Source organism: Platalea leucorodia (genome assembly GCF_965183815.1).
Source record: "Platalea leucorodia genome assembly, chromosome: 4".
NCBI classification, from domain to species: domain Eukaryota; kingdom Metazoa; phylum Chordata; class Aves; order Pelecaniformes; family Threskiornithidae; genus Platalea; species Platalea leucorodia.
In genome coordinates, this window is record NC_138826.1 from 102958081 (window position 1) to 102985821 (window position 27741).

Below are 27741 nucleotides of genomic sequence, written 5' to 3' on the forward strand. Positions count from 1 at the left end.
GCCCGGTGCTCTGATGGTGGGAATTTATCACACAGCAGAGAGCCCTGACGCAGGTGCCTCCATACGCTAAATCAGTGTACAAGGAGGTTTGGCACAACATTACATGGTGCACAGATGTCTAAACACAGAGAAAAGTGATCATATCTAAAAAATCTTATTCCTCTTCAGAGCTTAAGTGTCAAGTATCAGGCTGGAGAGAAGCCTTAAAGAAGATGAAATGCCAACAGAGTAGACAGAAAAATAGATAAAAAATCTGGAGGAGCTATTGCTATTACAGTTCCTAAAGTCAGAAACTGCTTGCAAGCTTGACATGATCTTGTTTTCATCATTAGAAAGCAAATATCTGAACCTTCTGAGCAAGGAATCTTACTCAGTTACCATGTGTTAAGTCTACTAACTCAAGGGAAACCTAGCTTATATTGAACTACTATATCAAAGGAGGTACCTATGCTGATCTTAAAGGCTCCAATCAACCAGCTCTTATGGAAGCCTACCCAAAGAGTCAAAGAGTCAATTACTGTCATACTAATTTTTTTCTTGTGTTAACAAGAAAAGTAGCTAAAAGATGTGTCTCTTTTCGCTAGACTAAAACTGGTTTAATAGTAGTTACAGGTAGTAGTTACAAAAGATGCTGATGAACACCTTTGGCATTTTAATTTGTAGCACTTTTTTCTGTGATGAACTATATGAAGTACTAAATCAAAGGAAGAGAACATGCATCTTTGCCTTGGTAACTATGGCTTTTTTTTTTCCACCTTCAATGAATACTTCTCTTATCAATCTCCTACGCTTCATATATTCTCAGTTATACTGATTGTTACCAGTTCCAGCTGTTTTACACTCATTCCTAGTTAAATTGCAGGCTTTCCTTCCTCCTGGATATGGTTGCTTTCACATACCATATTTGCAATCACGGTTTGTGGGTAATCAGCTTTTCTTAAACAGCTCTTACTTTTGCACATCCATTTTTCCCCTCCCAACCAGTGAATCTTACCAGTTTCTCAAGCTTCAGGAAGTTAGCGATTCTGCTGCACTTCAGGAACTGCAAGAGCAGTTGCATTTACTCGAGCAGCCTTGCTGAAGAGCCCTTATCATCTGCAAACTGTTTTATATATAAATATAAAATATATACACATAAATATGTGTGTGTATATATATATATGATGTCCTTTCCTATGGCTCTTTTAGTTCTGCTATACCCTTTACTGGAGATGGAACAAATGTAGCAGTAGACAGCAACTGAAGTCATACAGAATAATTACGGTTTTGTTTTCTTTCTTGAGCAGTCTCCCTCTGCAGAGTTATCCCTTGCTCGCTGCAGATCATAGCTTGGTTCCTGCCATCTGAAAATATGCTGCACTATCCTGAAGATGTTTGTCCCCTTCAGTTGACTACAGGGAGCATTTGCACGACTACTCACTTGGATTTTATGGCTGAACTTACTGGAAATTATTTTCAGCATTTAATTTACATGCTCTGCTTAACTGACATTTGTTTAGATTGCTCTTTACTATTTAGTAACTGATTTTTACAGATGTTTTTCCTATTTTTTCTAAGATATGATGTTAAGATTTCATTTACAAACAATGTATTATCCCAAAGTGATTGCTTTCTCCTATGGTTTACTTTTAAAAATCTGGTACAATCTTTTTCTAATTTTAGGTACCAGCAGCCTAGTTCTTTTCTGGCTTAGGTGATGCCTGTCTTTTTCATACAGCCCTCTGACTGCCGAAACTTTTGCTAGTTCTTAACAAACCTCCTCCTCTTTGCAACATTTTCCTCAAGAACATACTGAAATGCTCCCAGCACAAGGCACAGGGCCAGCTAAACAGCCAGGACGAGCTTCAGAATGCTGCTATGGAAATTCTACTCTTTAAATCCTATCTTTACATGACCCAAAAGAGTTCCTTCACTTTGTAAGTCTGTCCTATATGAAAAAGCATTGCAAGAAGCCTTAAAAGAGCTGATGGTATTTTACAACCAGCTACGTGAAATCTTCAACCAAAGCTATCTAAATATAATTTTTCCATGATAACTTTTCCCCTCCTTGAAACAGAAATTATGAAACAAGTTTCTCCCACTCTCAAACTTAAATCAGCGGCCTGCATGAGATGCCTTCTCTTTTATTTGTGAAGCTAATTTTTCTGCATTTTTTATCTTTCAGACTGTTGCTTCCATTATTGCTCTCACAAAAAAAATATGCACAGCCACAAAACATGTATAATTAGAGCTACTTTTGAACATAATTACTACCTTTTTTGTTTTGTGGTGCTTGAAGTGAATTTGTCATGGGTGGGGCCGTTTGCTTTTTACATCTTTCCCTTGAGGCTGGATACATCCTTTCATTCCCTACCCTTGGTTACCCTGTCTGTTAACCAGTATGATACAGCAGACACTGCCCTGGCCAGAGGTTCTTTTCCAGAAGTGTGCCTCAGGATGCTGTTAGCCGACAGAGGGGCCCGGCAGAGCAGCACTGGGTGCCCCGCGCATAGCAGAGGCCTCAGACCAGCTACGAAACTCACAGCCCTCCCAGCAGCACCCCTTGGGGTCAGCCCTCTGCCTGTCGGGGCCCAGAGCCGGTGAACAGCACAGCTGTCCAACACGGCACGGAGACCCAGGAGAGGGAGGGCAGGAGCACTCAGAGAAGGAAGCCAGAACAAGCACCAAGATTTATTGTTGCTCTGCTCGCGGTTAGAGCAGTTAAGCAGCATGCTGCAGAAGCACGGCCACTGTCTGAAATGGGTGACGACATCAACAAACCCAGCTGAAAGTTATTCCCGAGGACTCCTTGCAGACCACTCCATCTACCCTTCTGAAGGATCATTTTTTAACATGGCTGAAGTTTCCCTGCTACCCAAATGCTGTAACGATACTTTCCAGCTGCTGCACTGAGTTTATCTTCCTGCACCTAGCTTTCAGCTCTCCTAATGAGCTGTTGATTAGTTATGCAAATTTGAAGAAACAAACATGTGAATTACCACAAGTGCTGCAAGAACATCTTTATAGCAATCATCTTAAAAAGTGTCATTGTGGCTTTTTCAGACCTCTGTTTTATAGCTTCTGTATATTCCAGACCCACTTTACCTCCTTTCACCATAATGCTTACTCAGTTACTGAACAACGTAAGAAAAAAAACCAAAACAAAACAAAACAAAAAAACCCACAAACCCCCAAAACCACAGTAATTTAGGCATTTTGCACTTACTCCAAATCTCTGAAGTGCAACGGGCTTCTCTCTCCAATTATTTCAACCAGAATAACAACTGTTTCAGGATCACTGATTTGCATATTTTAGAAATAGGTTTTAAAGGTGAATAAATAAATGTTTTAAAGAACCAACAAAGACTGAGCTAAGTACTTCCATTACTTCAAATATTCTTAATATAAATATTATTCTATTGTTATATCGGTATCCAAACAGAAGAATGACAGACACTGAAGTCCTGAGCATTTCCTCAAACAAAGCAATGGCATCTGAACATGCAGCAGGTGGATGAGACCTTTCTGCTATCTGCTCTATGCAGACAACAAGGTAATAAAAAAGAAGCAGCGCTGCTTTAGTATGGGTATCAAAAGTCATGCTTTTGGTGCTGAAGGTAACAAATTAAATTGCATCTTGCAGGTTGTCATCAGGCTGGCTATAACATTATTTTGACAGGAAAAGTAGACTTTTTTTTTTTTCATCATCAGTTCCTTTATCATAGTCTGTTGTGTGGAAAGGGAAAGTTGTCTTTACTGAAAGCTGTTAAACATGTCCACACTGCTGTTTAACCATAACCTTTTCTGACACTTACAGCATCAATTTAACATTCATTAACATCTAACTTAGGCTAACAGGCAAATCAAGACCATCTCCAAAAATTAAATTTCCAGACTGTTTTATATGTTTTCTGTATTGGTAACCTCAGTATATTTTAAGAGCTTTCATTAAAAAAGGTTTCCCCCCCCTCTAAACTAACAGTAATAAGAAGGACTTCTCATTACTGCTTACACTGAACACAACTTTCAGTCTATGCAAGCTCCTGTTTTGCAGACTCCTCTGCCACCAGTATTCACTGTCATCATTACTTTGTCAAAGGATCAGGTCTGGGCTCGTACACAAAGACAGCGCTCATACTTCTTCTAAAAGAAATGTCTCATTCCTTGACACCTGAAGTTATTCCAGTCCCTGTAGCACGTTATTTACCTACATTTTTTCAGACCTTCAGGACCACTTACTCAACTTCTTAACTGTTGAATCCGAACATGTTTTGGAAGCAGCGTTTGCCTCCTGTCTCACTTGCGGGAAGACATATGTACCTTCCCTTTCAGTAGAGGAGATCGGGTTTAAAGAAAGAATTATCGTGAAGCCTACAGCCATCGTGAGTCTTCACGTTTTGAAAGTCAGGAGAAATGACTATGCATATTCAGATCAAGAGCCATAAAACAATGCTGAGCCTGAAGACACCCACAGTGATCAATCTGATTCTGAAGTGATATACACAATTTATTCTTCTCAGGGTTAACAGTAGAACCAAAATTTGCATTTCACAACCACAAAGAGCTAAAACATCTTCCGCTCAACTGCCTGGAAATTTCTCTGTGACTCCTATTCAAAGGGGCCTTATCTTTTTTCCACAGCCTGTCTTAAAATAGTTATGACAACTCTCACATATAAGTTTTTCCTCTCTTACTGCCGTTTTTTGGTTACAGAAGTCTGACCTCTGCATCATCAGCCTGTCACATAATGCTGGCAGACAATTCAGTCTCCTCTTCGCAGACCTACAGAATGCAGTTAGATACAAGCTGCACACATGTTGGGTCACGATGAACAGGCTGGCACATTGAAAGGACAGCAGCCTACTTGCAGTTCTCAGACCCGTCTTCTGTGATATTGCCAAGGAAACAAAGGCTACATACTTGTTCTGGGTTCATCCTCAAAATGTAGGAGTGTTGTCCTTGCTTAATGCCAGAAACAAGGCATCCTTCCAGGAGAGAGCAGTGCTTTTCAAGTAGACCCTGGGGTGACATCTCAGCTCTTGTTTCAGAGGTATCCACAAAAAGGACTTCAGCATCCATACATATCTGGGCCAATGGTCACCACCACGAGTCCTGTGTGTTTAAAGCTCACTCCTCTAACGGTGATAAACTCTCTACTCACATAAGGGTGACAACTCATCTTAGACTTGTTTCTCTTCTCTTCAGGGCCTGCAGCTGGTGTGGTCTTGGCTCTGTCCTTCCTTTCAGTCTGAGCTTTGAAGTTCAACACCGCTATTGAACTATACTAGACTCAGAGTAGTAGAATGATGGCATCAGGAGCTCTTCAACAGTTGGAAGAGTCTTTTAGGTTCAGGTGAGAAGCAGTTCCCAACAGTGGTACTGCACTGAGGAGACAGCTGAGGGGAAACGGATTCGCAGCCGATTTTGGTATTCACTCAGATGACACATGCAAATGATGAGCTTTCCTGTACCTTACCTGAGGCATCACATGCCAACAGAACGGGTTGTTAGCAAATGACAAAGCTGTAGTTTTAGCCATGCAGCTCTGCACATCTGAAAATCCTTCAGACAAAAAGATTTGATGGTGTAGCCATCATAAGAAGGAAAAAAAAAAAAAACAGAAAAAAAAGGCATCACAGTGCCAACTGAGCTGCAGAGTAAGCTGAACATGATTAATATGAAGAAAGTATAGAGCTGCTGGTGTAGTTAACACTGCATGTCACACTCAGAGTACAAAAGGAGTGTATTTCTTTTTAGGTACAGATACTTGTCTCAAGTTCATCTTTAGTTTCAATGTTATGTTCATGGAAATGTAAACATAAAGATAGGAAACCAGTCCATCTTTTTCGACCCTTCTCTGAAGTGAAGGGAAAATGCAGTTAAAAGTGATTCACATGCTCAAAGAAGAACCCAGGTAGGGAGGAAGGACACGCTTTACCTTTTCCTTCTTCATCAATTCATCAGCAGCAGAGATCGACTTTCTGAAGCAGTACTCACTGTTAGTTGGATTAGAAAAGTGGTAAATCTCTTTCATGCGGAAAGATGAAAGCTGTAGCTTACTTCCCAGTGAGCCTTTATGGATGTGCTCAGCAGTCCAAGAGGGAAACAGAGCTAAAAGCATCACGGTGAGCTGCACAGACGTGGTGGAGCTGTGGGTTCCCAGCACACTTTGAGACACACACTCACTCTTATTCCCCTCTGAGTCCCTTGCCAGGAGCAAGGCACGGAAGACCCATCAACTCAAAGCATGCAGAGAAACAGAGAGAGCTAAATGGAAAGCATCACTTCTTTTTGTTCCTTTTTTAATTTTCTCAATTGTATTTGCTGCATGTCTGAAGCACAGTCATAAGGCTGAGAGTTGAAATAAGGCGACAGGGATCATTTACAATTAATCACCAATTATTGCTGCAAGCCTCAGATCAGAAGCTGTATTTCAAAAGAACTTTCGTCTCCAGCTACACAAATTACATCAGTTACTGGGGCCCCGAGGACCAGCCTACTCAGTCTTTTCACAGTTGAACATTTGTATAGTCATTAGGACAGGATGCCACTGTCCAGAAGAAAAAAGTTTGTATTTTAAGATCACTTCTGTAAGTCCATCATTCCCTCCCAACATAAGCAGAGAAGGAATGGATAGATAGCAACTAAAACCAGCTCCACTGCAGTAAGGACAATTAAGGAAATTAATTGATTCTGGAGCTAAGACTATAGGGCTTCTGAAACTTCACCCACATCCCTCCTTCCTACCCCCAAAACCAAACTTCTGAGAAACCTGAGAAACAAGAAAAGGAAATATTTTAACAATTGATGCAAGTCTCATTTTCCAGACACAAAAGACTGCCTGCACAGAATATGAACACAGCAATAACAAGCTCTTCCTGTTGCTGAAAGGCCAAATTGAAGAACTGGTTAATTGCCTTATGCTGTTACCAGTGATGGAAAGGTGGCCAAGTAGAGGATGTTCCTGAGCCCTGATGACTGGAATTGCAGAGAACGCTCATGGAAATCATCACGTGGGCCTCCTCTGTCCAGGTATTTTTCATCAGACGTCTCCTTTGATCTGGTAATATCTGAGAAAGGATACTGAATTCCTTGGACTTTGATCTGACACAGTGTTGCTGCTTGAATGTTACTAAGTTTGGGAAACTTGTAATTGACCGTTGCCTTTTTTAAAAATCAAGTTTTGTAAAAGATTTGGCTGTGTATTTTTTTCATAGTTTTCCGCTAAGATTCATTGAGCTATCAAAAGCTCAAAAGCCAAGTAAAAAGGTAACTTGCTTTCCATTACAAAAGGTTAGATTTTAAAATTACAAAATTACTTCTTAATTAATGGCAAAAATAAAGGTTATTTTCTAATTTGCAGATTTATCTCAAAAGAGAAACTGCTGCACTACTGCCCTGGAGGAAGGTGCAGAGAGATCACATCAGAGAGTAAAGCCAAAGAGGTTTGACGTGGGCATTTCAGTACTACTGATCACATTGCATGTGCCACAGCTCATTACGACAGCGCAAGAAAAACAGTACAGAACTAGACAGTTAGCTTTGCTTTGTTTCATTTTGCTTCCATCTAATTTAACTACTTATAGAGGAAATACTCTTGAAAGCATTAAAAACTGAATTGCATTCAGAGACAACCAGTAAAACAGACAAGGGACAATACTAGGATACTGACTCTTGTAATTTGTCCACAGATTTCTACCACAGCATTCTAGACTGTCTGGACATAAACAAACCAAGGAGAGGAACTAAGAAAGACCAAATAAACAAGCTGTAATTCCATATATGAACTGGCAAAGGTATAATTCTTTTATTGTTAATGTTCAAAGGAAGATTATAGAAGATTTGCAAGTGAATAGACTCAAAACAGGGACATAAGTATGTATTCGTGGCGAATTTTATGCTGGTCAGGAAGAAAGGTCTGAGAAAATGTTGGATTTGATTGAAAATAAAATCTGATCTCTGATTGAAGTACTTCTTACTCCTAGACTTGGAAGGCTCTGCTACAGTAGTGTCTGCATATGATGAGCAGAATAGCATATTATTCATGGTGCATATTTATCACAGTGAAACTGCAGAGATACAAACACATACAAACAAAGGATGCCTGCTGCTCCCAAAGGAAAACCTTTCCTAGATTTAGGAAAGGTACACTAAGAACAGAAAACTTAAATGCAACAAAAACGTCATAGTCTCACTCCCAGGAGACTGTTTATTTTCTCAGCACTCTGACATGCCAAAGTGAGGGAAAACACTGAAAAGCATGCAAGGCTCACAATCCCCAGCACCCAGATGCAGCTTTCCAGCTGGGAAGTGCTGGCCTAGTAGCACGCCACAGGTGAGCATCTTAACACTTATTTTGCCATCACTGCTGAAAAGATCAAGAAACAGAAGATGTCCAGAGAAATCATATGCATGTCTAGGACCATATGAATCTATAAATATAGATGCAGAACTGCATCTTTTGCCTATTTCATTTCAGAAGAAAACAACCTAGACAGCAGCACGGTCTTTAATCCTCTTGCCAGTCACTGGCAACTGTGCCAGCAGGCATGCTGTGTGGGCCTCGGCTCTGAAGACTGGAGTACACCCCCATGACAACGTGCCGGCAAGCAGACAGACAGCAGCTAGCTCTGCACTAGCTAACTGAGGTACTACAGACAGGGTAGCTCTGTGTGCAGCTGCCCTAGACACCTGCTCAAAACACCTACAGATGTAGCTCCAAGGCCCACAGTATTTCCCATCCTGGTACAGTCACTTGTGGATCCTCCTTCCTTCACATCAGCCTTCAAATGCATGTCCCTGCTGATGCCTCACTTCTGTAAGCACTGTCACCTAGCTGGGTGAGAGGAATTACAGGAATAAAACATGAAGTGGTACAAAAGTGGTACCTCGGTACAAAAGTGGTAAAAAAGCGTACCTCAGTGGTACATCAGAACTGCACCAGGATTTGGGGCTGTGTCTGGAACCCTAATTTAGAAATAAGAAAAGTGAAATGTCCAAAGAGGGACCATACTAAATACCCAATATCAAATTACTTACTACAGATTAAGAATATGTAATTTGCTCAGCATTTTTGTTTTGCTAAGGAGCCACAAGACAGACCCATTTATACAAAGGGTAATACAATAAAAGAAGAGATTGTACAATTTCCATTTAAAAAACAGAAAGCTAAGCAATGAGCTTAAGTTAATAAGAAAAACTGAACTAGGAAATTAGGGGAAATGGTTTGATGGCAAGGCCAAGTGGGAAGAAGAACAGTTTCCTTAATGAGGTAGTTACTGTTCACTAGCAGTGCTCAAAGCAGGCATTTACTAACTGGAACAGCCTGGGTAATCTATTTCTCTTAGTATGCTCCGTTTAAGATAATGTTGTTTCTTGTTGAGAATCTTGGGTGGATAGCAACTTTATGCCTGGATTTAACTTTGAAGAAACCTTTCTTGCTCTGTGAGGAGTAAAACCTTTTTAAGGCAACATGAAATAGAAAAAGCCATCTCTACGGCACCATAAAGCTTACTTCAGAAAATAAAAGCTTGAGAAGAATCTCACTTTCCAATTTGGCTTTTCAGCAATACCCTATGGTGGGAAATGTAGATCAATCAAAACCTAAAAATACTCACTAAGAAAATATTTACATCGTCATTGTCTGTGTTCTGCCTTCACAATTGTCAGGATATAAGAATTTGTTGTCCTCTTTTGAAATTAGTAATAGAACTGAAATGAAATGGGGTTGAGAGAGTTCAGTGAGAATTTAAAACCCCACTTCTCATTTACTGACTTCTGGATTTCAGCCATGCATTTGCTGACCTCTTTTATCCCTTACTGCCATGTTGTCTCTAGCTTGGTTTACTCAGAGATTATCAATTCACCATTAAGAACAAAATGCCACTTTTCCAAGACATTACTGTGAAGTTAAAAGATTTTGACAAGTCATACATCTCTAAGGCTTTGACAGGTAAAGCTTTCTATCACAAAGTAAAACAGGAACAGAGAGGTTCAATCAAAATATGCAAACAGAAGTTATGTATCCCACCATCTAGAAATCTAAGAGTAAATGAAATAATATCCAGAGTAAATACCAGTCCTAGAAATTCAGTCTAATGGTACATGAAAATAGGAGGTTTTCTCCTTTACTATTTGTTTGCCTGGTGGGTTGGGTTTGGAGTTTTTGTTTGTTTGTTTGTTTGTTTTGTTTTTAAAATCAAGAAATCCTTTAGCTATTAGTTGCTTGCAATTCAGTGGAATGATTAATTAGAAAAACATGGCAACTTTCTACAGTGGATCTCTAATCAAAACTAGAAGCCTAAAGAAATTATGTGAGAAAATTCCAGTGCCCACAGAGTCAGGAGAGAGAGAGACCCTGGTTGGACTAACTTTGCCTCAGAGTCCATAGACATCTTGTGGAAATTTTCACTTGTCCTGTATTCAGATACTTCAAGCGTACTATTAATGTGAAACTACATGCCTCCCTCTGGTCATACAGAAAGACAGCAAGTCAGAGATTGGGTTGAATAACTGTTTGACTGCGGAAAGGAGGAAAAAAGTGTCCTGTTGCTTCCCATTATTTTGGAGGGTCCCTGAGATACTGCTGGCTCGAACACACAGATATCACAATAAAAAGGCACAAAGGAAAATTCATTGACATTAACATAAATCTTTTAATGAAATATTTTGCAGTATTTCCACTGGGCCTTAAGGTCAGCTCTGTGCTGAGACCTGGAAAAGGCAGTAGGAAGGATAACTTAAAAAGATCAAGAATTGTCATCCTTTCACCATCTAGTGAAAGAAAAATCCTTGCAAATAATGATTTCCAAATTAAAAAAAAAAAAAAAAAAAAAGAGAGAATAAAATTTTAGTATCTCCTGCAAGATTTCTGGAGGACTGATGTTAAACTGCCATATTTTTTATTACTATCAGGCTGGCTGAAAAAACTCCACTGTTTTCAGTTGCCCAGAAGACAGCATCAACAAAAATGTGTATAGTCCATGTCTCAGTGCAACATACTGTTAACTGTGCAAAACCAACGTCCGGATAAGTTTTGTTTTCCTTTGAGACTGAGTAAAATAGCACTGGGATTAGGAGAAAAATAATTAAGCAACACAGACCAAATTCACTGTTGTGTAACAATTTGAGCCATTCCTGGTTTTCTAATTGGTTTGTTCAGATTAACAGACATTCAGAATTTACCTAATAAGTAAGTAAATAATGTCACATAATGCTTACTACAGTAAAGACATACCTCACTACCCAACACTAATTACTTCTGCAGTGTAGTGTCAGATCTACAAGGCATTCCTTATTTGCCTGAAACAACAGTGGTTGCAAAATGAACCAAAAGGATACCATTACTGGGATTTTTTTTTTTTTTTCTCCATTTAAATTCAATGAGACATTTCCTCCTCTCATTTAGAAGTATGAAATACAGGTCTGTTATAATCACATCTGTAATGCTAATAATGAAACTGTATGACATCCTCAGTCAAATTAACAATGATCATCCACAAATATCGGTGTCCAAAGAGACTGGATAGACACAGTCTCAACAGCTAGCAATTATGTTCTGGGCAGATGTACGGCAAAATGCTTTGCCTTTCTGACACCATACAGGTGGAAGTGAAAATGGGATTTCCAGTCTTCAAAAACACAAAGAATATCGTTACATGCAGCTATTTGTAAAGCAAGAGACTAGAGGATTTCAGCACCGACACACTTTCCATGCAAGAGCAGTAGAACAACTCTCTCAAGAGAAAGCTGTGCATTGCAAAGCCTGCAATTTGACTCTATCGGGTCTCTCCTTAGCACAGAAGAGGTCAAAGCATGTTTTAATTTCTTTTACCTTATCTCCTCCTCACTTCTTTGAGGAAAATTATTAGATTGCTAACACTGAGACAATCCCCATTACACGCCAAATTGTGGTTGCTGATCCAAAATGTTGAAGGCATTAGAGCTTCTTCAATGGAATGGACGACCTAGATAAACCTTCGTTATGCCTCTTTCTTGGAGGTGGCCTAAAAACATTTTTATGAAGCTTTTCAAAGAACTGGCCTAAAACAGACCTCTAAAATAACAGCCCCCATGCCAAGACCTCAAGTTTACCAACGTTTTAAAGCAACCGGAAGGAAACTAACTATGTAAGTGCTAAGTGCAACTATAAACATATTTGTTGTTGAAAGGCTTCCTCACAAGGTGAAACACAAGATTAGCCTGAAGTTAACGTAAGAAAACATCCTGTTGAAACAGCTTCTCCGAATGAGACTGTATCAACAATAAATCCCAAGTTGGCCTAGTATTCAGGTTTCTGAAGAGGATCTGAACAGAGCAAAAAGCTCATATTCTTCAATACATACGTATGCCAATTATGACTTTAGAGAAAAACAAATGAAAGCAGAAACCAGTGAATTTATGCCCTGAAACCCAGTTAGCTTCTATAATTATTATCCTAATGTGTTTAAATAAATGTTTACTCTACTGATTCCATTATTTTGCCTCGATAATACCAAAACAGAACGTTCCAACATTTAATTACTATTTATTTTGTGTGTACTATGTTTTGATTCTAATGAATGCTTTTTAGTTCCTTTAGGGTCATCTTCATCCCTGAAATATTCATCAGGATCAACTATGCCTTTTGTTGCCTTGAATAAAAACTGTGTACCTAGAATAGCTGCTATTAAAAATCAAGCTGTAAAAGCAACCAAAATACCACTTAGTCCAGAAAGCTAGTTCCTTTCTTCAATTTCATCAGCGAGAATCCTTTTGCCCCTCACTTCTGTACAAAAAAACCTTCAGACCAAGTTTTCCATCATTATGGGCAGAAATAGCATCATTGCTTCACTTCTTCCTTTACAGAAATACCTCATTTTTTTTCAGACTAATCCAACATCTGAATATCTTCATATGAAAAAGCTCCAATAAACACAATTCATCTTTTTCTAAGGATAAGCACAAGAAATAATCAATGTTTGTGTCACAGTAGTGTGTGCTTCCCCTATGGGCCAAACAATTGCTCTGTGTTAAGGGAAACATTTTCAGGATGCCTGTAAATGCTCACACAGATTTGATCAAAACAAAGAAACAGTGATATTATCACAGGTACATCTACACTGGCAGATGTTTACTGGCACTATTTTATATATAATTTTCTTTCATTCTCAGTCTGTGTAGAACTTTCAAACTCCTTAACAGCCCAATACCAACCCCTCTGAATATGCCCAAGACTGGGGTTGGCTGCCTTTGCCTTGCACCATGACCACCTCAGCCAGCTGCCAAACCCCACGAGAAGGCCTTTCTGCACACCACGCACAGCACAGGGAAGGAAGGCGTCCCCAGCCTCAAGAGGAGAGAGAAGGAAGGCTACACATGCAAAGACTGACCAAAGCGGTCCAGTCAGGTTTAGGAGAGGTGTGCCTAGAGACGCCAGTGCATGTCTAGCCAGCAACGTGCAGCCAGGATTCACATCCCACTCCCTCCTTGCCAATACGTTACCCACAAGGGCTTGTGCTGGCAGTTCAGGATTTGAAGGAGAAAGGTATTTGTAGGACACTTGTTCTACTTACTGCAGAAGTTGAAAGCTGTCACCTGCCTCCACTGTGGAGAGGGAAGGGTCTCCTACCATTTAGCTGTAGAGGGTAGATTTGGATTGGATAGAAGGAAGAAATTTTTATGATAAGAGTGGTGAGTCACTGGAACAGGTTGTCCAGAGAAGTTGTGGATGCCCGATCATTGGAAGTGTTCAGTCAGGTTGCATGGGGCTTTGAGAAACCTGGTATAGTGCAGGTGTCCCTGCCCGTGGCAGGGGGGTTGGACTAGATGATCTTTAAGGTCCCTTCCAGCCCAAATCATTTTACGATTCTACAACATGGGACCTCTGCTCTTTCTTATTGTTGATTTTGGTTGTTTTCTACTTTTAGTTCACTTTTTTTTAAACCCTCCTAAACCCTCCCCCCAGCCAGGCAGTGCCGATCCATTAGCTAGGTTTGTACATGAATCTCCTGCCTCATCAATTTTCGCTGTTGGCCATACCTCAGTTCTTTCCTATTGCCTGACTGTGGCAGACAACAATTTATTTTGCCAAGGACTACAACACCTGAATTTAAATAGAAATTAAGTTAAATATGATCGCTGTATCACAGGCAAACAGGTACAGTCGAACTAAGTCCAATTTTAAATTCTGAAAGCCCCTCATAGTACTAACTGCCACAGATCCTGCATTTAACATTCAGATTTAAGCAGCATGCAGTAATTATGGCTTAGAACCACATATTTAAAATGAAGCAGTAAGAAAAACAGGAAAAACACCAGTACATAAAATTTCTTGCAGCTGCACAATGCTTTAAGCAGAGAGTTGAAAGCCTGAGAACTTGCAATCATTACAATACCGATAACATTTTTATAGTATTTCAAATATTCATTACAGTTCTTTGCACCCATTTTACTCCTATCTAAGACATTCAAGACTAAAGAATTAGTACTGTGAGTTTAGCCCAAGGTGGTGAATTAACCTCTTCGGGCTCTACACAAGAGCATTTTCCAGTTTCCATGAAAGAGCATGCAAGAATTGATGAATGAAAGATTATCTACTATTTTACTGATAACTTTTTAAAAAAATGGGTTGAAATATGCAAAGAAAGATTTCATTTCATAAATCACTTTCTCACTTAATTTTTACACTTAGCAGTATGTCCAATATAATTACTCATAAAAAATTGCCATATGATTGAATTTTTCTCTTTATCCAAAAAGTATCACCAACATCTGATGTTCTACCAATTAGAATCTGGCTCAATGTTTGTAATGGAATTTTCCACAAAAAAAAAAAAATCCTGTGTTAATTCTGAGAGAATGATTATAGAAATAGAACTGTAAACATTTCCATACCTTCTCTAAAACTGGGATGGAAGAGGAAATAATTCCTCAAGACAATCTTAATTATACGCATACCAAAAGGAATCATGCTAAATTTCAGTGATACTTTCAGGAAGTGTGGTGGGATGCTAGGGGGAGATTATGCAGAACAGTAAAATAACCATTTCTGGAGAATTAAAGAAGAGTTTATGCAACTTTTCCTATGAATTGTTTTCCTATTACAGTTTTAAGATAAAGGAAAAACAATGCCAGACTATTAATAGAAAGTCTTAAAAACCACAGCAGCATTAGAAAAGACATAATGCTGGAGGATAAGGCAACAAAAGTGACCAGTGTAAACCTTTCCGAGTAGCCCTGACATAGGAGCATGACTCTCTTACACAGTTAAATTCACATTTCTTTATTTAGTAAATAAATTACCCTTTCAGCAAATATCTCTAGAAAAGTTAATCAAAGACTGAGCTATAAGTTTCTAAATCCTAGGAACTTACTCTTAGATTTTTAAGAGGACAAATTCTGAACAAACCCAGTAATTACAGCCAGATTTAGTGACTCAAAACACCTGCAACCAGTGATAAAGGATTTATGTCACATGCCCAAAACAAACCTTTTTCACATTCAAAGTTAAAGAGCTGGATGTGGAAAATCAACTATAGTAATGAGAATAGGCTGGCTTTGCAAGCAATATTGTAGTAAGTTTCAAACCATAAGTACTGCATGAGATTAAAGGGAAATTAATCGTTTTCAGAGTAAAATAATGACTGTGCAGACCACGTTTCCTTCCATGTCAGATAAAACTGAACTGTAGCTCAGCAACTAAAGTATAAGGAAATTAACACTGAAGCTTATGAGGTGCTGTACCACAGAAACAAGCAAGATGTCCATAATTCAAAGTACTAACATCATCGAACAGGAGATGTGCTGGATCATATGTGGAAGACATAGACATGAGAAAGCATCAGAGCACAGCAGCAACAGAACACAAAAAGAAATAAAAGAGATTAATATTTTCAACAAATGGGTAACGAAGCAAATGAAAAAGGCACAAGAGACATATAAGTGATGATACGAGAATACGTGGTAAGATGCATAAAATTTGATTAAAAGGCACTGAAGAGGAGCAGCAGCTTGAACTAAGTCTCCAGCTGGATTCCACCATTGCAGTGTTCATTAAATCTAATATTGCAGACTGGTAACTATCTACCCCAGTCCTGAAAAGAAATTAAAAATAACTAGCAAATGCTGACTTAAACTGCACAACTGGAACAGGTTGTGCAAGTCTGGAAGGAAATCTCTGGAAAGAATGGAAAATGGAATTGTGGGGGATAGAACAAACAAAAAAAGACTGAAGAACCAAATTACAGCTGGTAGATGAGCTCATGGTGTATTAAGACAGGATGAAGATCCCACTAGCCCATGGTGTCATTACAGCCTTGATGGTGATGCCAAGACCTTTGGAATCCTCTGTTTAAAACTGGACAGCTAGAACAGTGGTACACTTAATTCAAAGTGGTGAATGGCTGAAAATAGCTAGAGAATTTGAGTCTTCAATTTATAGGGCTATCTTAGATTACTAAGCATAGCCCCTCATTGCAACAGCAGATACGCTGAAAAACACAGTTCTTGATGTGTCCAAGAAATCTCGTTAACAAGAGACACAACGAAAATCTTAACAGGACAGTTACTGTTTACACATTTATTTTAAAATCATTTTTATTCACTATCACATCCTTTCGAAAGGGCAGGCTACTTCCTCTAACACATCAAGCTTCTTACACACCTTGCTGAAAGAAAGAACATAAACATTATGTCCTTTTCAATTCTACCCCATGTTCAGCATCTGGAGACATCCCATTTCTCTGAAAACTACTGCTGGGCAGCTAACTAGCTCAGCCTTGCCCTGCACCATCTTCTAAACTGTCCTGCCTCCCAGTCTTAACTTCTTCATTAGTTATACAGAAAAAAAGATTACTTGCTAACAACTTTTATACTGTTCTCGAACCCCTGTGTAGTACCTCGTGAATGTTCATATTCTCGTTTCACCTGCAGACTTGTAAACTAAGTTAGATCCATCCCCATCCTTTCACAAGCATTTTTGAGATTTCCTTCATTTCAACTGCTGCAGTACTGATCAGACCGTGATTTGGAGAAACTCGCACTGAGTTCTCACGTTTCTGTACAACATGGACACCATTTTTCCATCCCTGTCTCTTTTTTGTGCAACATAATTTAATGCAGATAAAACCAAGCTAGGACATAAGTCACATCTTTTTCTCCATGAAGAGAAGTTTCACTCACTAGCGAAGAACAGCTGAGAGAGAAAAAGGACAAATAATATATAAAAAATAAAGCTAAAAAATTTGAAAAAAAAGATGTGGTAGATTGAAACATGGAGGAAGACCCTTCAAAAGAAATACAAGTTTAACATACAGGCCTTGTGAGTTATTGAGCAAGTCTGAAGTTAGATGAGACAAAATGAATTTGCAGAACCGTTTGCTAAGAGTAAGAAATAAATTCTCTAGCCATATGCTGCTGATGTAACAAAAAGGACAGTGAACTGTCCTCTTAGTCTGGAATGGGACCTGTCCCTTAGGCAATTAAAACCACATCCAAAGATCTGCACTGGTGGCCGTAGGCACTGAACAGGCCTGGGAGGTCACAGAAAAACATGAGAGCTGGCCCAGCTGCACGGAAAGAAGGGAACAGATGATTCCTCTTTAAAAAACTCTGCACAGTAACTAAAAATCAGAAGACATATTTCTCAAGATGGTAACTTACAACTGAAGTGCTTATTAAAAGAGGTAACTTAGACATATGGAGATAAAGATAGCGGTGCCTAGTTGTATCAAACACTGCCAGAAAGATTTTTAGCACCAGGGGTTTTTCATTTTGTCTTTTTTTTTTTTTTCTCCTTCTTCAAAAAGGGTGGATATTTTCCAGTTCAGTTTATCCCTTGTGCCCAGGCAGTGGATTTCAACTTTTAAAACGTCAAAGCTGGAATAGGAGGAAGCTGTTTCTAGAAGATTTGGAAGTTCACAGCCTTTGAAACTTAAAGTTAATTTCCTTGTATTTGCATTAAAAGAGACCCTATGAACTTTTTAAACAATACAGAAAACAAAGCACATAACTTACCTCGTAATAACTTCGCACAGCATTGCAAAATGCTTCATCTGCTACAATTTGCGTCTCCCCATTCAAAAAGGCCTGGAAACGTTCCTTCAGTATCTGTAGCTGCTGCTTATTGAGCTATGCAAGAAAAAAAGAAGGAGAGGGGAGAGAACAATAATAAATGCCGTTAGTCTCGAAGTAAGAATATGCAGCACTATACACACTTGGAGATGTCAACAGGGAAGAAAAGGCCGAGGCTCCCTGGCCAGCTGGCTCCCTAGCAGGTTGCAGCTCTTCAGAGTCCCGCGGGGGCAAGCCAGGTTGCTGCAGCAAGTCATGCACGCACTCAGCATGCAGCTGAAACCTCTGCCCTTTCCGTTGTGTCCTTGGGATGCTACAGGTAAGTCTGCATAGATACTTCTTCTGAGCAGTATTTTATATGTATATGCTGAATGAAATGGCTGACCTTCACCATGGCAGCAGCACCAGCTAATAAAATTTAGCTATTGGCTCCAGTCTTCAAATATTTCATTTTTTTTGAGCCTTCAAGTAAGTGAAAAACAACTGAGATGCCTCCATTTTTTTGAGTAGTCTAGGCACTACCATTGGCATGTTTTAATAAGCATGCTCACTGTGAAGACAATGGATGAAACGTGCTCCTTATGAAGAAAATGGACTTCTAGCCACTGATGTTATACCACTATGAATGACGTGAAACAACTAATCTCAGGGAAGAGAAGCCACAAGGCTCCAAGACTGATACCAAATTACATTTGGTGGATTTCATATCAAAACTGAGTGCATTTTGAAAACAGACTCCTGGTAGAGAACATTACATGATTAAACCCTGCTTTCAACCCATTTTTATCAAAGTTTAAAGTTATGGGAAAAGGCAAAATCTGAAAGGTCTCTAGGGATCCAGACACAGGCCTTTTGCCAGGGTTCCTATCAACTCTTGAAATATTTAGTAAAATATTTCTCCTTATCAAATCTGTGAGAAGTTAGAATGTCACATCAAAGGAGACTGCCACTAGCATACTAATATAACAAAGCAACAGTTAAAAATAGTTGTTGTGCTTTCCCAGAACTTTAAAACGAATGTAAAGCCTTTATTCCAGTGAGTATTCCTGAACTTTAACATTACAATAATTCAAACACAACTGATTGAAAAGTCTTTTCATCCTTCCTGTATTTTGCTTAGTTAAAAATAAACAAAGAAATAAAAGTATAGCCAGAAATTGAAAATATTTTTCCAGTGGGCAGAGTTATATTTTTAACAGTTAACCTGCAACAAATAACATTACCCCAATCACATTGTTACTAACAGAATAACTTTTTGGCATCTACAGTAAGTACAGTGACCTTAGGCTTTTGAGTCTCTAGTGTTGACACTTTGAAGCCATTTAAGCTACAACACTGTTACAAGATTAGCAAAATTACTGTTATCCTGATAATGTATCCTTGAACAATCTCTATTTCCTTCACATAAAGGGAGGATTTTCATCCTATGTAAAGTTTGCTGAGTTTGTCAAGTCATGTGCTTCTATGAAATATGTAGCAATTTACTGCAAAACTCTCTGCAAATTGAATGCAAACCTGAAAGCTGTCTATTCTCACAGGAAACAATAGTATAGATGCCACCTAAATACTTGGTATGAGAAATCCTCTGAAAAATGGTGAAATGTAGGCAGCAGCAATGCAAAGCCGAAGAACTATGCCTTTGAAAAAAATCCAAGCTAGTTAAAAATACATGATAATAATTCTGTTCCTCCTCTTAACAAAACGATTAGCAATACAGAACAAGCCCCAAGAAACCCCTACAGAAGAAGAGGCCTCCCGTTGAGGCAAGCAAACTTCAACAGAGGTTGCTGTGACTTGGAAAAATTTCCCACATGAGCTCTTGAGAGCAGCAGCCCAATGCTGACACATTGCCAGCCTGTACCACTGCTCGTTAAAAAAAAATCAATGGGAGAGAAGTATCTGTATCATGTCTGTACATACACCAAAAATGGCATCTGTCCACCTGTCTGCCAGACTTCCATTCCTTGCACAGAATCTGCACCACAAAGGCTAGCTGTTTCTAACAGAAATCAAACTTCATTCCCAGACATGCAGGACAGGTCCTTTCCTTCATTCAGTTCCCCTTATTCTTCTCTCATTTTCTAAAGATACTGGATAAGTTGAGATACTGGAAAATGCAAATCATTAAGGATCGTTTGAGTTTTTTTCCAGCACACACTTGTTCTCATAGGGGACTTTTTTAAGAGGCAAGCGCTCCCGCAGACGGTGCGCCACTGCTGAGCAAGCAGCTCCTTCATCCCATGGAAGAGTCACAGCTCTGCCACGAGAACGTGCGGGCTTGCTGCCAAGGCAATTATGGAAATGTGTTTTCATGCTTGCAGACTTCATTCTTTAGGTGATTTGCTTGTCTATTACCCGCATATCAAACAAAAACATTATGAATAAGGCAATGAAATACATAAATTTAATTCTGACTTCCTAATTTCTAACCATCATAGTTCAGCAAACAGAAATACCTTTAAAATATTTATATACGGCTTTCATAGTCACTACTTCAGGTAGCAAGTAATTCTAAGGGTTGAGTGGCATTTTAGGATTACTGTACATGTCTTAAATTACTTATGTTTTCGTGTGAAATCTGGATGTGTAGGGGAATAAAGTTCTCCTGCAAAACTAAAAAATAATAATAACTCCAATGGAAAATATGAAAAGCTACACCTTGCACTGATGATCTGAAGTCTATGTTACAGGTACCAAGTATTGTCATATAGAGAGATGCAGTTGTGTTAACTGCCAAGATACAGAAGAATTTATAGTGGTCTGCTGTAGCATACAGTTCCTCTTTTTTCTTATTTGTCAGAATATTGAGTGTACAGCAAATTCTCACTCCTTTTTTTTTTTTTTTTTTTAAGTGTTGGTCATTTTTAAGGGATTCATTAATACTCTTCTATTTGCAGCCAAGTGCCTTTAAAAATGAAATGAAACAAAACTAACAGTACAAGTAGTACCTTAGAAATGCAGAGAAAAAAGGGAAGTCTAATTGCATTACAACGCCGTAAGAGCAAATGGAGAGAAACAGGCGTCTGTACAGGACATTAACTCTTGGACACTGCCAAACAGCTCAACGTATCCAAGTCTGGGCTACCTTTGAAGTTACCCATCTTGGATACAAGGAATAAGAGATGAGGACATCATGCATAACCAGAATCCCAAGTTAAATGCTTAAACTTAAGGGCAATAAGCCTGGCCAGATTCTCTCTGGTAGGAGTTCACATAAAGGAGCTCAAAATCCTTCTGCAGCAGGATTACCTTTCCACTGCACGTGCCCTTTCCTCCCTTCCTCTGTGCAAGACCCATACACATCAGACCTTTGCTTTCAGTCCCTCACTACTTCTTTACATCTTTACTGTCAGTGCCTCTGTGTCCACATTTTAATTCTAATAGAAAGAAATGGAACAGCAAAATTAAAATAAAAGTAAGAATTGACATTACTACATGTACCCCCAAATGTAAACTGAACTCTGAATATCACCTGAAGCATATAGCAAAGCCTCACTGATTCTATTGCTTTCCATCAACCTGCTTCAGTTTTGTATTGCTTATTTGGATTTTGCATTCTCAGTGGTATGAAATGTGTTGTCGTAACTCTGTGTGATAGTTCATAAATAACTACCGCTGTTTCATGGGAGCATGTATAACTAAATTCCAGCAACTCAGAGTACCAGGTTTGATTGCATTCTGCAGAATGACTGAAGATAAGCAAAGACAACTTTAAGGGAAAACAAGATTAACTGCCCTCGAATTTGCTTTTTCTTTATTGCAGCCACGCAACAGATGATAAAAATTTTTCTTCCCCTCCATCCCTGTGCCTTTCACAAAAGGTAACATTTATTTTTTACTTTACATCTGCTAACCTTAGTAGACTATCAAAGAATGAACACATATTTAAGATAGAATAAACTTCTCAAAGAGCTATTTAATTAAATTAAGAATAACTTTTTTCAAGTGGCAATAGCAATTTAACTTTTCATAATTTACAGAGTAATACAAAGGTATCAAAAGAGCCTCAAGCACTTAACTATTAAAAAAAATTCTCACCTTGCATTTAACATTTCAAAGAAGTCTTATATATCCCAATATATTCCTCTTTGAGTACTAATTTAAAGACTTGCTTTTTCCCTTCTAAAGTGAAACTTGGGTATGAAAACCTAGAGGCGTTTCTGCTTTAGCTCCACTCATACCTTTAAACAATTTAAATTCTCTGTAAAATCCATTTATTGAAATTCTTATTTTTATAGGAAGTTGCACTTCAAACATATCTGGCAGTTTAGGCAGTTGTTCCAACATCACAAGTTATACTTCATTGAATAATAAACTCCAACATTTTGAAAGAAAAAACAAAGCATGTATGTAACAGTAATACTGTTTATCTTCTCTTTGAAAGAAAGAAGGGAAAAAAAAAAAACTAGCTTCAAAGTTGGATGCTAGATTTAGAGCATTTTCACCTGCTTCTCACTGCCTAAGTACAGAGAGCAGCTCACTACTGCCCTAAACATATGCAGCTACAGCAGCTGGCAAAGACATAACTCACTGCACAACTGCCCCCTACAGAACTTTGGCCTTTAAAATGAAAAAGCTTAAAATGTGGCCTGTGTGCTGGCCGCAACCAGCCTCTGCCTCCACGCCCCAGAGCACCGCAGATGCTGGCTCGCAACCACCGCCCGCGGCTGACCCTGTTCCCCGCAAGTGCAGCCAGCCAAAGAGCTGGGTCTGGAGCAATAACATTCTGAACCATTGCCACCTTGTGGCAATTTTAGAAATATAGCAAAGAAATAACGGCGGGTTGCACGTCTTCACACTCGGAGCTGGGATCTGTGCGAGTGTCAGTAAGCCCCTGACCTTAACACAAGCAACAGCATTGCTGTTTCTCTGCTCCCACACTGTAGTGTGAAATTACCCTTTCTCAGACCATATGGGTAGTTGAGGAAAACAGCAGGAGGTGACGACTGCAATTCTAGGGAGCTAGATAAAATATTTCTTATGCAGACTACAAAAACAAAAGGGTGGGGAGGAGCCAACCAAAGAGCCACACCCCGACTTCTCAGCCGCAACCTATATGATCTGTAGCACCAAACATGACTTAACTCCCTGAACACTTCCTAAAAATAAGCAGCTTTGTTATTTCAAAACTATGCCATTTTGTCCAATGCCTTCCACAGCAGCAGCTGCCTTTGGGTAACTTTACCCAAAACTATACTTTTTGAGAGCAGAGAAGAGTGGAAAAAGAAATAACCTGATGAGCATTCCCTCAAGCAGCTGTCTCCCATTTCAGTCGGGAGATAAATTGCATCTCCTGAATGAACAAAAACGAAGGTACAAATAAATCCTTTTCCATCCAACTTCTCGCACACTTCTTTGAACATAACTTTGTTTCTTGTCCTGCCAGACTCTTTGTCAAGGAGAAGAAAAAGGAAAAAAATAAGAGTAGAAATTATGCCAAGGACTAACTTTCTGATGTCATGAATTGAGTTCCACTGTAGGATAATTCATCCCACTTGCCTATACCCTCAGCCAGAACCAAACCTGGATGACACAACAGGTCAATGCATTTACAGTGATGCTGAATTTAACGCACCACTTCCAGGACAATAAAAATTCAACTACCAATAATGTCCTAGCAATTCAGACAGACCACGTCTTCAAGGCCCTACACATTTAACAGGTCCACTTGCACATCAAACCCAGTTTTCAACCTAAGCTCCACATGCCTACAAAAGGAGCATGTATGTGCTTTACATGTTTTTTTTATTTTTATTTTAGATTTTTTTCATATAATTTTACTCTGCCTTGAAAGGTAGCTGGTTAAGTGCCGATCTAACTGCCATCTCCCTGGTCTCCCCACCTTCCCAAACCCTCCAGCCGCAGTAGCATGCTCAAAGGTGTCGAACTCAGGGACTCCCGTCCTGCGTCTCCCCTGCAGGGTCTCCCAGCTCAGCTGTGCGGGGGTACTGGCCAGCCCATCACAGCAGGCTTTCCTCTTCCCAAATGAGCCTTAGAAATGGCAGGACAGCATCTAACAACACTTGAAACAACTTTCACTCTACTGCCAAGCGAAGCTCAAGAGCCACCCAAGTCTTCGTCCCTGACCAACCCTGCTGTAACCCCGGCTTCCCACCAGTGCCCGTGGTGGTGGGGAGGGCTTTATCCACAGGGCTGGACTCTGGAAAGCCACACGCACACTTCCTCTGCGACAGCCAAGGGCGGGGCACAGAGACTTAGCCTGCACCCATCGTTATCCTCTCCTCCCAGAAAAACGAAATGCCTGTGCCACATCCTTGGCTGTTAATGAGGTTCATCTCACATCGGTGATGAGAACAAGCCCGCAAAGCAAACAGCCAGTTATAAACAGCGGTTCTCACTCCATTTCCCCTCCTTCTCTCTCACCTTCCCTCCTCTTCCAGTATCTGCCTACACAAACAAGAATATTACTTGTGTTTCAGAGCAGAGACGGAGAGTGTTAATTTATAGTGAACTACTCAAGAGATTTTCTTCTGAAGACAACTAAATAAATAGTATTAGAGAATCTCAGTACTAAGAGAGGGATGATAGCTGTGGTTACTGTGCTGAATTATGAAGGTCTTCATTCGTGTACAATAATGGTCCTATACAGCATGTGGGTGGCACACAATATATGCTGTCCTTTACTATTCATTGCATAAACCGGTTTGATTTTCTAAATAACAGATAAATATTTTGCTGTCACTTAGCAACCTTAGCTGTTCCTTTGATTTTCTTAAAGCTGAAGTTACTTCAAGTAAAACAGTGTCTGTAAGGATTCTGTTTGCTGTCACTCAGCACAGACCTGTGTACCCTGTGTACATATTCGTTGTGCAGCAATTCAGCACCTTGTAGAATCAAATATTAGATTCCCCAAATCAGCTAATACATTTACCACACAAATTTCTCATTCTCTATAATCAAAAAAGCACAACACGGCATTTACATTTTGCTGGTCTGCCACCTATTTAAAAGCCAGAAACACTACCAATAATGTACTGGTCGTTCAACTCCACTTACAGGGTATTTCATTATAAGTTAGAAATATTTTCTGTATCATGAAGCCTGAAACTTTAAATATTTTCATTGTCCAGAGTAGCATATTCACAGTTCTTTGTCAGGATTGTAAAACATTTCACAAGGAACAGAGGGTTCGGGTGTGGGTTTTCTTCAGGTAGTAGAGGGGATGGGACAAAAATCACAGGCAGTGAGCAAAGGCAAAGTCTGATTTATGTGAAAGAATTCAAGCGTACCACACCAACTGCCAAAATGTAGAACTGAAGACAGCTTCCAAAAAGGTCAGACGTGCCACCTGAGAGGAAAAGAAAAATAAGTATTTTGATAATGAAGGGGAACAAATATGGAGGGGGGGATCAGACTTTCCTAATTTTTAGACAAAAGAATGAAAAGACATAAAGAAATGCAGAAAAATAACTACTTAGAAGTTCCTCATGGGAATGGTAGATTTCTTTATTGCTGAAAAAAAATTGTCAGCCTTTTACAGACTATGCCACACTAGGAAAGAAAGCATCTGCTACTTGTTCATCCTAAATGTAGTCAATATCACACCCCAATAAAAGCTCTCTCTTCTGAGATGAGGTTGTTAGTGCAGTTGCAATCATTTTCTTTGTACCTACTCCTATTACCTAAGATTTGCTGTAGAATTTAGCTGACAGTCATCAGCTAGATGTATATTATTGTATTTGTTTCTTCTGTGTGGCAGACTTCGCTGATCTCCTCTCAGTCTTGAGTGGCTGCATAGACACGATACAGCTAGGCCAGCTATGGCTTGCTCTCCCTCATGCCACCGTTTGGGGCCATCACCCACGCAGAGTACACAGTGGCACCATGGCTTTACTTCCTTGAGCCTGCCAGAGCCACAAGGAGACCAGTTGCCGTGGTTTAACCCCAGCCAGCAAATAAGCACCACACAGCCACTTGCGCACACCCCGTCGGTGGGATGGGGGAGAGAATCAGAACAGTAAAAGTGAGAAAACTCATGGGTGGTGATAAAAGACAGTTTCATAGGTAAAGAAAAGCCACGCACGCAAGCAAAGCAAAGCAAGGAATTCATTCACTACTTCCCATCAGCAGGCAGGTGTTCAGCCATCTCCAGGAAAGCAGGACTCCACCATGCGTAACCATTACTTGGGAAGACAAACGCCATCACTCCAAACATCCTCCGCTTCCTTCTTCCCCCAGCTTTATATACTGAGCATGATATCGTATGGTATAGAATAGCCCTTTGGCCGGTCTGGGTCAGCTGTCCTCGCTGTGCCCCCTCCCAGCTTCTTGCTGGCAGGGCAGGGGAAGCTGAAACGTCCTTGACTAGTGTAAGCACTACTTAGCAACAACTAAAACATCAGTGTGTTATCAACATTATTCTCATACTAAATCCAAAACACAGCACTATACCAGCTACTAAGAAGAAAATTAACTCTGTCCCAGCTGAAACCAGGACACCAGTCATGCCTGAAAGCTATGCAAGCAAAGCTTCCAGCCAAGAAAGCTGATGATGGCTCATGTGGGTGACCATGAAAATCATGCCTAGCAGAGATGCACGCAGTGATCCTTGCCGATGGTGGGAACCTCAGCTACCAGTGCCTTTCCAGAAACGAAAACTGAAGGAACTTTTAGAGGGAACTGCGGCTAACACGTAGCAAGACGTACATCTCTGACTCACAGCGTACGTCAGCAGTTCAAACTGTGCTGGACTGAATGGATCTGCATCACTTCCTACAGCACAGCTCCCATCTTCCTCCTCTGCATCTACATCATCTTTTCCACCCCATGTCAACTGTGCACCCCCAGAACTATTTGTCAGAAGAGCTATTTACTCCAAGAAACCAGCTTTATCATTTGCAAAACTTCTCCACACATAAATTAAGCTACCAGAAATGGCTTTTTCATACCCCAAAAGCACTGCACTGAAGATCTTTGTTTGCCAACAACCTTACACCAGGACATTGTGCCATAAAGATCTCTAAGTGTAGCTGAGGAGGCTACAGCAGAGCTGCTCGAACTAACGGAAGCATCAGCAAAATACATGTTCCTCCAACCTACTCTCTTCTTTCCAAGGTTGGCATTCATGTTCCATTTTAGCCCACTTTCTAAGGAGACACTGTGATCATACAACCCTTCCTTGATTGTGCAAATGTCAGCTTTTTCCCCACACACGTAACGTCTGCATGCACTTCTCAGTTTCTATGAGTTCTGATAAAAAAAAAAAAAATGTGTGGAGGTTTCACAGATAACAAGATTTTCCCTTCTCTGAAAAACGGAATTAAAAAGAAATCCAAATTAGTCTTCTCAGTGATGGAAATACAAGCAAAACTAAGAGACTATAATTTCTGTTTGGCACCTGGCAAATACAAGTTACATGCCCATCACACACTGTGGCAACCTGTTTTGGGACTAGTTTGGCTTAAATTCAAGGAACAGAGAGGATAACAATAAAAGTTGGAATAAAATCCATAACAAAGTACCCATTTTATTCTAGGTTCTGATAATGTTTAAAAAATTATTTCACCAAACTAGGCAATTTTACAAGATATTTTCCACAAAAATTTATCTAGTTTCATTAATAAGCAGAATTGTGTCCATACTCCATCTACCTTCTCTGTGAGGTCTGTGAAACAGAGATTTAAGATGGATGGGACCTCTAGAATTCATCTAGTCAAACTCCCTTCTCAAAGCAAGGCTAGCTCTGAAGAT

General features: G+C 39.7%; 1 protein-coding gene across 6 annotated transcripts in view; it reads right to left on the reverse strand.

The window, feature by feature from the left end:
- Nucleotides 1-27741, reverse strand: part of CADPS2 (calcium dependent secretion activator 2) — a gene marked incomplete at both ends in the record, with an annotated part of 322949 nt that overhangs the window by 237551 nt on the left and 57657 nt on the right. For all 6 annotated transcript variants that reach the window (XM_082308684.1, XM_082308683.1, XM_082308681.1 and 3 more), the window contains one exon: nucleotides 17974-18087. In XM_082308684.1, coding sequence (XP_082164810.1) covers nucleotides 17974-18087 — 114 coding nt within the window. The remainder of the gene's footprint in view (nucleotides 1-17973; nucleotides 18088-27741) is intronic.